We start from the raw sequence: 12,461 nt of genomic DNA on the forward strand, positions 1-12,461 counted from the left end.
GTATTTACTAAAAATACTAAAATTGCAACAAGGTAAAACAAGGGGCAGCCCTGACAGCATTACTGATATCGTGTGCCATATAGGCCAATGGTAACAATTACAGTCATGCGCAGAGGGCATAAAAAATAACGCTTTTCAGAGTGAGTAACTGTTTACCAAACTTGGAATGTTATCCAAACATGTTTCCCACACAGCCAATCAATCAACACGTCAACAATATGGACGCCTTTTAAAACAACGTCACACAACGTCACACACACATACCACTTTCAGAGTCTTCCCAACCATCGTACGGTGAAGCCATGCGTCAAAATTATGTCACCGACGTCAGTGGAAAAACATCAAGACAACAGAAATGTCACAAAGGAATCTCCAGTTGTGATCTAGACCAAAGACAGCCCACGTTAACTTCTTGAAGTTCCGTAAACAGCTGATCCAGCCTGGGTATTGACACACCCACGTAGGTACAGCCAACAAGAACAGGAAGTGAACTTTGACCTCATCATGTCTAGAAACTACTGTGGGGGTATGTTAGGGGATGTAGTGGACGCCTTACTGATCAATACAAAAGTGTGTACCAGGTTGTCAAACAATACTAAACCCACTTTCTTTATTTTCTATGCTAGCAAATAGACATGTAGAAAATATTGCATCAATTTAGAAAGGGTTCTGATTTTTAACAAGTTTTGATAAAGGTTTTCCATAACTCTTTCACACCCTCTAAAGACAGGAACACAATTCTATGTTTTCCCTAAAAACTGCTGGTTTTATTTTGGTTTTGAGGGTATAATGAGAAAGACTAGCTTTGTACAAATGTAGTTTTTACCTGTCCATGCTGTTAATGCTTTGTAATATGCTGTACAACAACAACAATATCATGACACTTTCCCTAACTCCATGTTCGATATCGACCTATATTCAAGGACAATAACAAAGATCATTATATCTATCCATTTTTTGTTATTATTCCTGATTTACAAAACATATGTTAACAAATAGTCACCAGTCTATGTATACTACATATCTGAAGGAAAAAGCCTTAGGAGTACTGCTATGTAAATCATTTACGTAAAAAAAATGGACAGTTTGCACTGAGGCTTGAGATGCCTAACTAATACATGTATACCTGGAGGCATTGCAACAGGAAATACAGTACATCTTATCAAACTGTTCCTGTTGGTTTCATTTTCATGGTTTCACTGTAACCTAATACATTGAAATCATGAAAAAGTAAATTTGCATTTTGTAATTCTACTGTACCACAGAACTGTTTCAACCTCAAACTTCAAACACAGCGAAAACCATCTCCTTTTCCTCTTCTACCACGAAAATAAGTTCCTTTGAAAATAGACGGCTTTACAGTAGGCTACCTGTCACTTCTGTTGTTATCCTGCTGGGCATGGGGTATTGGTTGATACACAAAGACGCTGTTTTTCTGACTATTGGTCTGACACTTTAGCACTGTGTGGTCCAGGGTTGTCTCCACCGGTAGATGTATTTTTTTTCATCCCACTCGAAAATACATTTTCATCATTTTCTTGTCATGAAGTTCGGATATTTTGGGCAGATGGGGTGAAATCTTCCGTCCTGAGACTGAGGGACGGGTCCTGGAGACAGCCAGGGGCATGTTCTAAAATTGTCCGGTCTCAGCCCCGAAAAGTTATTGCAATCCAAAATTGATTACAATCCAACCGATTTAAAACATAACTAAGACAGTTGTTTGTATCGGTATGATTAGTTAGAGAAATGTCGGGAGCCCACTTATATGTATGAGACATACATGTATGATCAACATGTGATGTCATACATATACCGTATACACATACGCGGTCAATACGTATCAGTCGTTACCTTGTTCTGGAGGATATGGATAGGAGGGCTGATATGGATGTGGCTTGTAGTATACTGTCTTGATATACATCATACATATACCGTATACACATACGCAGCCCATACGTTACCTTGCTATATATACCATGATATGGATAGGAGCCGAGGGTTGATATGGATGTGGCAAATACTGTCATCATATACATCATACGTTATCATATGATATCATACATATACCGTATATGCATACGCAGTCCATACGTTACCTTGTTCTGGAGGATATGGATAGGAGGGCTGATATGGATGTGGCGTATACTGTGGCGGTATGACCTCCCCCCCTCCGTCCGGGGGATGGTAGGGGTTCTGTGGGAACATGTGGTGCGGCATGTGGCTCGGGGGCGGGTAGCCCATTTGGTGAGGCACGTTGGGATACTGGGGGGGCGGCAGCGCAGTCATAATGTGTATACTGCCGTTAGCGTCCATAACTTGTTGCACAATGTGTTCTGGAGGAATGGGAGGCGTGCCGTCGTGGGACACCATGCATACTGTAGCTGGACCTGCAACACAGGAGAGGAGAACACGTGTTAGACACATAAGGTCTTATTCGTCAGTTTTTTCTTCCCATAGACTATGTTATAATACGTGTCTTACATGGGCGCGTTGGTAATGAAGCTTATGTTGAGCACATTTATCATTCATCACTTTCAGGTAAAACAATTGCTAAGAACTTCACTACACACTATCTCTGTAGTTAGTAATACATAAATGAGACCCTGATACCAAGTCTTTTTGACAAGAGATACCTGTAAAGCTGGGGTCACACAGACAGAAAATTTGAACAGCCGTGTAACATGTAAAACATGTACAACGTGTATGTTCCAACACCCCTACATTCAGAACACCTACCCACATACCAAATATCATTCAAAGGTCCTTTAAAAGTTATTTAAAACACAGACATACATACATACAAACACACACACACAAACATGTTCATACACACACACACACACAGTTGGCAGTCAAGACTGACCTGCAGTCCTTTCTAATGTTGCAAGAGGGAGTCAATGCACAGTCTTTTCAGGTACAACATATCATATACAGTACCAAACAGGATTTCATAGGTCATTCTATAAGCAAGTTGCAAATTCAATAAAATGGTAAAACTATTTAACTACTCATTCATTAGTTAGATTTAAAAAATGTTTGGTTCTGAAATCATAACTTCAACGGTTGATAGTCAGTTGAAATTCAGTTTTGGGACAAATAGAAAAGGCCTGTTCCTAATTATACATAATACCACCTGCATATAATTGGAGCTGTGCGAGTATTTCTGATATCTACCAGCACTGGTTGATATGGTAAAAACCAACCTGCGGCACTGGGGTGAAATAAGGTCCCAAAATGCCTTTCATTATTCGTTGTTGCATCGTCAAATACAGCAAATAACGTGTCTAAAATGGTCATATAAAAACACTTAAGTTACCTGTCTGCTTCAGTTCACATCAAATGTCACAGGTATGCAGAAACGGGTATTCAAATAAAGAAAGAAAGAGTATTTCGACACTGGTCATTTCCAGATTACTGTAAATGCAGAAATTTTCGCAGTGGTTTTATGTTCACGGTTCTCGCGATCAGCGCAAACTTAAAACCACCGCAAAACTTTCTGTCCACCTATTACTGTAGCGCCACTATAGTTTCAAACGCGAACTTAGTTAAAACCACCGCGAACCGTCCATTTTCTCCCTACTGCCAAATAAAAACCATGCGAACTTAAATGCATTTACAGCACATCTAGACGTTGATGTTCTGTGTTAAATCATATCTGCGCAGAGACTTGTATTTTGCCTTATATAAGCATGTTGCCACCATGTGTAGACTGTCTTAGGTTTCTTGGCAAGACACTTTCTTGTTAGACACAGGCTTGGACTGTTAAGTCTCAATCATATGCAAATTTGGGGCCATCATTTTCAGCTTATCACTTTCGACTGTCATCTACTGACACAACATGCCTGTACTGTAAATTTGCTTATTCCTGGTAGGAGGAAAAAGTTTTTTGGTGTGTTTTGAGATCGCGGTTCGATCAATTCTGCAGTATACTATTAAAAGATAAATAAACAAATATAGTATTAATACAAAATGTACAATGGAAAGGGATCATATTGAAGGCATCATAACTTCATGCTGAAAAGGTTAGCGCAGCCATTTCAACATTTACAGTGGACTGACAATACTCTATGATAGCATGCAGTCCTGATAATTCTCACACAGACTTTCATCTTCATTTAGATAAAGCTAGTCAAACTGCCCAAGAAGACCACTCAGTGGACCAAGACAATCTGGTCTTCATGGACAGGTGGTCACTATGGGCAGGATCAAAAAATGTAATCGTAGGGACCACCAAAAAGTGGTCACATTGACCAGGTGGTCCTTATGTAGAGGTGGTCACTTGTACAGGTTTGACTGTAGGTTAAACCTAATTCTGAAACAAGTATGCACACACACACACGTGTACCCACACACAGAAACTGAACCATCTCTGACAACATTTGACAAGTATTCAACTAGAATGGACTTGTTCAAAGCACCAAAGGAGACAGGCACTAACCCCCTACGTTTTCTTGAAATAAAGTTTAATTCACAACAAATGTTGAAATTTCGTTAACCCTTTTGCAGCTGTTCTGAAGGTTAGAAAGTAAAGTGCGTAGACCTTGAAAGCAGTAGGGTACATCTGTGCTACATTTTACAACGGTTTTCCTCATTATACAACTGGTAAAAAGTCAGACCATTAAGTGGTCCAAATTGAATTTGTACGACCTATGACTTTATAGAATAAGAATAATATAAAATGAAGGTTAGACATCCAAGTAGTAAGGTACACAATATAAGTTACTCATATTTCTTGATAAACACTTATTTTTCCTTTCTGCAAACAGCCCAGCCAGGCCCAGGGTTTGTAAATGTGACCCTTGCATAAAGGACTACTGTGAAACGAAATATAAAAGACTGAAGGGAGGAATTTGTTCAGGTTGACTGGTATAGGTTTGACTTGTAAAACCATCACAAGTGACCTTTCCACTTTATATACTCACAGCCAGAAGTGATGGTTTCTTCTAAGGGATTGTACATTATTGCTCCTTTCTGGGTGTCATACCAAAGGCTTTAAAAATGGTACATGAAGCTTTCTCTGATAATGAATCACTCAGTGCTTGTGACACCACGAATATGTCAATATAATTTAATTATTCAATTCAATTCAATAAAAATTTCCAATGTAATGATACTGTACTACAAAATTGTTTCTACTACAAACTTATATCAACAACTAAGACCTCCTACCGCGAAAACTAGTCGCCACAAAAGTAACCAAATTTACAATACTCCACGCAGAGCGAAGCATACTATTTCAATCACCAGTCTTAGGAGGATAGTGATATCTTAACGTATTATGACAAAATGGCGTTGGTTAGATTACCTTTCTCCAGACGAGACCAAACCGGATGGAGAAGGAAGACACTTTCCCCCTAGTCTAGACATGTTACTTTAACCAGCATTGTCAAGGAATAGCTAGAATATCAAGTGCAACACGCAATTCCGAGGGAAACTTTGCCAAAGCTATCAAAATTACTAGTACCATTCTATTGGGCACAGTCCAAGCCATGGGATCTCAGAAACAGGTTCTTATGAAGTGTAATCACTTGGGCTTAAAGGTGTGATATAAGGTGGTCATGCCAGGGTGTCTTCACTCGTAAACGTAAGAGGCACCCCGCCCTTTGAGTTTGACCAATGGTCACAAAAATTTAATTTGAACTTCGTGACATGATAAAAATGTGTTTTTGTGAGTTTAACATGACAGGTTTAACAGCAAAAATTACCACATGTTAACATGGACTCTCAAGCAATGAGTGGGATGGGTAAAGGAATTAAAGTTGGAGACAGCCCTGGGCCTAAGTGAAGATTTGTGGTCTGTACCTAACAACTGGGATGTGGGTGTAGTTTTAGCTGTCTAAATCACCAGTAATCCACCAATAAGTCAGGCATCATCCCCTGCTGAAGGGACAGATCATTGATGCTCCAAAGAGGGTGTCCGAAATTGATGACCATGGAGGGACATACAATTCATAACTATGGGGGGGAGCCATCAAAAGTTTACCACCCCAAGCGTTCCTTTTTTCTTTATTACCTAGGCCAAGAAGGTTATGTTTTTTGTAGGGTTGGAAACAGTGAACAGTGATTGTTTGCAGTTAAACAGAATAACTTAAGAAGCTATTGATGGATTGTTATGAAATTTTGTATGTGGTTAGGTATTAACCTATTGAAGAAATTATCGGATTTTGGGACCCCATGGATGATTTCCTTGCTAATGGAGGACTTTCAATTTTCATCTTTTCAGTATCAAAGACTTTCATATTCTTACTTCCAAACGTTTAGTTTGATTTCACTGTTTTTCTATCAGGCTAAAATGCATGTGGCTAGGGCTGTTATTTGCAAGAATAATTAATAACAATATCAGAAAAATCAGTCATTAAAATAAGTCCCATTTAACCGTTTAAAGATTCCCAGGGCCATTTAGCTAAACACTTCCACGGATTGCAAATAATCCCTCGTCTCCCCTGGGACTTGTTTGAACTTGACATTCCTGTCTCAAACCCGTCAGTCCACAATCACCAACTTGTCAAAGAAAAGTGGTGGGTTTGGAGTGGCTTAAGCGACAACTGTCCCCTGTAAATAGAGCACTCTTAGCCAGGAATCCATCCCCCTTATCCCGACAAGCTTAGGTGACCCGGCAAGTCCAGGTGGGTCCTACACCTGTATTTGTTTGTACTCATATTGTGTCTAGACCTGGTTTGGCCCATGTCTGTCACAAGCTGGGATACTGTACATCTTGAAATGTTTGCAGTGGTCTTATTTTCATAGTTTTTGAAGAAACTTCTCCCCTGTGAAAAGAAGATGCCACTAAAGTGAAAGTGATCTCATTAAGAGCTTTTCTTCCACTGGTACTGGTTGTGACTGAGAAGACGATATGTACAGTATTTACAGGTTCATTATACCGGGGAAACTCAGCTTGCTCTTTTTGACAAGCACATTGAACAGTAGACCATGGCTTAAAGTCCCATGGTAAGAACTGCAACCCTTAAGCTTTCTAGTGGTGTGCATGTCAGGTGATCGACACAGCCGGGATTTGAACTCCCAAACTCTTGGTCCAGAGGCAGGGTTGTTAACCAGTGGACTACATGTGCTACTTGTCATACTTGTCATACAGTGTTGTTTCAACTGCGAACTTAGAATACCTAGCAAAAATATTACTAACAGTAGAAGAAGCACGGACAATTGCTCCATTGTGACTCTACCCAGCCACCAGGTCCAGATACAGGCAGCTGGGTTCTGCCAGCCCATGGCGGAATGCGCTGGCTGCGAAATTTGTTGAAAGTGTTCATTAGCAAGTGATAAATGTGAAAAGTGATATCATTGACAAATCCTTGCAGGCACTCCCTAGGTTACCCAGGGCTCCAAACATTTAAAGTACCCCACACAAAATGACCCTGTACACTCTTGGCCAAATCATCTCAATTGCTTGGTTTAAACTTCTCATGGATTCAATCTTTAAAATGATTGCTGTACATCTTGAAATGTTTGACCCAGTTGTTTTTCTTTCATGGTGACTTTTCCACTGCAAAATTATGACACCACGAATATGCGATTCCATTATTATATTACTACTGTATTACAAAATTGGTTCAACTACAAACTTAGATTAGTTAGAAAAGACTACTTTCCCCTCCTACCGAGAAATAAATGAACATACAGCATCTTTTGTCCATACTCTCCATGTGTGATCATAAGTGAAAAGAACACTTCTTTGAGAGAAAAATATCAGTATCACATTCTATATTTCAACAGAATACAGTACAGTCAAACCTATATACAAGTGACCACCTCTACATAAGGACCACCTGGCCAATGTGGCCATTTTTTTATGGTCTCTTCAATAATCTTTACAATTGACACAAGCATTGAGAATCCTGTCTTAAGTGACAACCTGTCCACATAGACCAGATCGGTCCCCCCTGGTGGTCTTCTTAGGCAGGTTTGACCATAGTTGTGTTCCCACCATCTGACATGTCATTGAGTAACAGGTTAAATTACTGGTAGCAAAAACACTGTTTTGCCCACAAACACAGTTTGCAGCCAATCAAGCTCCGTGTGATGGTAAACTCAGCGAGAGTCAAATGCCTCCCATGCCAATCAACTAGTCAAGGACCCTTTAAATTGTGTCTGGATTAGTCGAGATCCGTTTACACACAAATCTAAATGGCTGGTTTCTAAGGTTACCAATTGGGCTGGGACTGCCTAATTTTTGAAGGTACTCTGTCAGTCTGTGTAGGAGTAGGGCTAATACAGAAAGTAGACTTTTTCTTTACAAATTTACTTAGATCAACCCTATAGTTTTACAAACCAATATCCAGGGAGGGATGTAGCAACAACATGTAGTCATATTCAAGTTCTCCTTCCTGTCCCTACCCTCTGCTTGCTGTAAAACAATATAAATCCGGATAATGTAAACTACAGACTTCAGTATGCTACTGGCACCCGTACAGTTCACATCAGTGAAGGCCTGGCTGAGACAGTGTACCAGGGCTGTCTTAAGCTTTAAGTTTTTTTCCGTCCTACTCCTTGTTTGGGAGCCCATGTCGCTGATTTTCTTTGGAAAATTTATGATTTAAGCTCGAAAAAATACATTTTCATCATTTTCACGTCATAAAGTTCAGATTTCTTGGGCGGACAGGGTGGATTTTTTTTCCCGTCCCAACGAGCAAATTTCCGTCACGGGACGGAGGGACGATTGCTAGAGACAGCCCTGCTGTGTACCAAGTACAACTTACTCTTCAAGTAAAATGTCTCTTACTCTAGAACCAAGGAAATCAATCGGTGTGACCTAACCGACTCAAACCTAAAACCGGGGCTGCCTAAACGCAACAAGGCATTCCACTTTCCCAGCATCACCACTTCAGCAAACGGGCCAATTCCGATTCCACTCCATACTCGCCTATCGATCTGTCCTTGCCTCGTGAATATCCAAGGTTTAGGAGGCATTTAACCTAGCCTACCGGGACCATTTCAAGGTCTGGTTGCTCCAATCCTTGCCTACTGGCCAAAAGATACATGCTAGTCCCCCACACTACGCTGGTGGTCCCTATAATTCTGCATAACCTGTCACTTCGATGACTTTCTATTTCAGCTGTGTTTAGGTGTGCGACATGTAGGAGGTTTGGGTCTGTTTATATGAGGTCACAGGGATAATGTAGAGCCTTGGTACATGTGTGGGGGGATATCGTCATGGTTACAAATGCCACACAGAGATAAACACAAGGCAGTGCTTTAAATGCTTTAATGCATTCTTTTTCTAAACTTGAGCATGCTGTGATGAACAACAGCAATAGAGACGATTTCTAACATAGGCTATAAAGCTCTAAGTAGTACTCCAGTTCAGTGACTACTAGTAATCCAGGGTTCACAGCTGCCAAGTATTTTTGCATCTTGAGACGACATAATCTACTTAATATCTATTTCCAGCTGTCTAACCTAATTCCTAAAATAATGCATGACTATTTCAATAAAAGAACAACAGATAAGTATAGTAGTACTAGTACTAGATTTTCCAAGCTAATGCTTAAAAAGTAGATACTGTAGCTTCTAATGTCGGCATGTAAAAGATTTCTACCATGTTTTTTTTTTTTTTTTCAAACCTAGAAGTACATGTATTATGCAGGAATTGAACCCACAACATAAAAATGTTTTTCACCATAAAGACAAACAGTACAATCATTGACATAGCCTGAACACTGTAAATTGTGAAATATTTGCAGTGACTGCAAGTTCGCAGTTCTTGGGGTGAATGGACCAAAGCTAGCAATGCTGGACTCCAGGCTACTATTAGCTGAATCACACTGAACAATTTATCAGCTAAACAAATCTGAAACCTTATCGACTAGAAAAAAGGGACCACCAGCGCCATTTGGCAAATTCAAGATCCGGATTGAGTTACACAATGAACAAGGGAGACCTACAGAGGGAGGCGCAACTTGAACTTGAGCCGCCGACATTGACATTGACAGACAGAATTTACAGACAGGAACCCAGGCTTCCCACCCAGCCACCTCAGGTCAACAGATGGTTTACAGTCAATTGAGAAGAGAGTGAGGGATGGAGATTTTCCTTCAGTACCTGCCATTGGAGCTGTGTACTGGTGGTACACTGTACAGGGTACCAGTACCTTTTTAAATACAGGTCTGGAATTGACAGGGTACCTGTACCAGAAAAACTAAATCACTAGTGGACAGTATATATCAGAATAAAGATACAGGGATCTCCCTAAAGAGTGGAACAGTGGCGCTCCTCCATCCTGATCTAATCCCAGCTCCATCTTGTTGATTTTCAAAGTTAGGGTATTTTTTCAAATTTTTACCCAGCAAAGCCTGTAATTTTGCTCAAAACTAGAAATTTGAGATGTAAAGCTGAAGTTGCAGGAAATGACTTCCATTTATGTCTGAAAAAGGCAAAATGCAACAGCCTCTCCTTTGGAGAGGTGTGCACCCCTCTCAAGACCTCTCCCCCCTCACGACATGTATCCTGTGCCTGGCACCCTCCCCCCATCCTGCTCTATATTTCTTGGGAGATCCCTGAAGATATATGTGAATTCTGTCTCAATGATGACAATTTTGCACTTGAATAAATTTGTGAAATCCAAATACTGTTCCTTGCTTTAATATTTAAGATATGCAAATCCTCTTAGTCATACAAAGATGACATTTTTCCACCAATACCATTTTTCTGACAGATCATAGAAAGAAAGATAGATAGACAGATGAATAAAATAGATATATACAATGTAGATGGATACTGGAGAGTGCTGGATTCCAAGATCCGGAATGACAGCAAAGAGACAAAAATGACAAGGAAAACGTTTACATTAACTAACCTAAGGTCAAACCACAAACCCAAACGGACACTTCTATTTCAGAGCGCCCCAGCTTCTGTTTGCTCCTCCCATTTCCGACTCCAGTCCAGATCTCGAGTTTGCCCTCTGACCTTACAGCTTGAGCAAACAGCCTTGTGGCTAGCAAGTAGAAGGAATGTCTCACACTAGCACAACAAACATTCTCACACAGAAGACTAGTCACTCAGAAGGACAGAGGGAGGGATGGATGGGGAGATGAAATAACCTGGGTTCCATCCTATTCTAGCTGAAGTTCACTTCACTAAATTACTAATCGCTTTCCTGTCAAATAGTCTGGCATTCGTTACACTACATATGTAACAGAGGATCAAGTATCATTTCATTTTGAATTCATAAGATAGAAGAAAGAACTCTAAAAAAAGTCTAAATATGATTTAGTTGAGTAAAAGCAGTTCAAAGACCATAAATAACAACATTAACAACAAAAAAAGAAAACATGCCAAGGAAGAAAAGGAGCCAGAATGGCTTGAACAAAAATTTAGCAAGTAGTCAAGATGAAAACAAAAGTCTGTGACAGTGTGAGGAAATTTTTTACCTGACTACATGAATGCACACTCTCTTAAACTGTGTGTAACAAGGTTACTGACAGTTAACCACTTAATGACAGAATTTTAATTTTTAACATTATTCGTTCAATCCTCAAAACCAACAAATACATGTACAATTGGAGTGGCCCTGAATTGATTAACTGAAAAGTAAGTCTCACTTCTAGAGTAGCCCTGACACACTTAAGTGACAGATTTATCATCCCAAGACCTGCCTCCAGGCCTGAGAACCATCCTGGAAAATTCCAGCCAGTTGAGACCCTACAGTCTAGTCTGGAGCTGGGAGTGGGTGGACAAACAGACTGTAGGCAGGAGAAGGGAAGTGCCAAGGTGTAGGGCAAGGTACTATAAATGTAGAAATATTCGCTGTGGTTTTATGTTTGTGGTTTTCGTGGTGAACTCTTCAGTGCGAACTTAAAACTGCCCCGAAAATTTTTGACAACGAAAATTTTTGACTACCTACCCCCTTGTTTTTAAAAGCACTATGAACACTGTACAGCAGTATGAGGCACCTAATACTTTAGATACGCAGCCATTATGGTTTCTGACTGGCTGTCCTTAAACCACCAGTGTTTCCAGCCAGTTGAGACCCTGCAGTCTAGTCTGGAGCTGGGAGTGGGTGGACAAACAGACTGTAGGCAGGAAATGGGAAGTAGTGCCATGGGGGAGGGGAGCAGGGCTTGAGAAAGTGGGTATATGTCGACCTTTGTGCACCCAAAATGAACATGTACAGATTCAATCAATCAATTAGTGCAGACCTGTACCTTAATTGTTGTACCAACATCTGAAGGCTATAGGCTAAAGGTCAAAATGAAATAAAATGTATCAGAAAAAACAATATAACCTTTTGTTGTACTTTTTTTTTCAATGTTTAATACTTGTTTGAAATTTGGCTATAGAATTACAGATTGAAGTTCTTGAGAGAGGCAGTAGCATTAAATCATGTTTTGCTGACATTCAACTTCATCTGGTGCATCCAAAATTCTTTCTGTGCACCTAATTTCTTTGGTAGAGTGCACTATGCACCACCAGTGCACCTATTCCCCAAATGAATTTCGAGCCCTGGA

General features: G+C 40.1%; 1 protein-coding gene across 4 annotated transcripts in view; it reads right to left on the reverse strand.

The window, feature by feature from the left end:
- Window positions 1-12,461, reverse strand: part of LOC136423209 (fibronectin type-III domain-containing protein 3A-like) — a 92,372-nt gene that overhangs the window by 47,752 nt on the left and 32,159 nt on the right. For 3 of the 4 annotated variants that reach the window (XM_066411284.1, XM_066411283.1, XM_066411281.1), the window contains exon 3: window positions 2,097-2,387. In XM_066411284.1, the coding sequence (XP_066267381.1) occupies window positions 2,097-2,387 (291 nt within the window). Of the gene's footprint in view, window positions 1-264; window positions 474-2,096; window positions 2,388-12,461 lie in introns of those variants that run through there. The other variant, XM_066411285.1, reaches the window with a different exon arrangement.

Source organism: Branchiostoma lanceolatum, chromosome 17, assembly GCF_035083965.1.
Source record: "Branchiostoma lanceolatum isolate klBraLanc5 chromosome 17, klBraLanc5.hap2, whole genome shotgun sequence".
Lineage (NCBI taxonomy): Eukaryota > Metazoa > Chordata > Leptocardii > Amphioxiformes > Branchiostomatidae > Branchiostoma > Branchiostoma lanceolatum.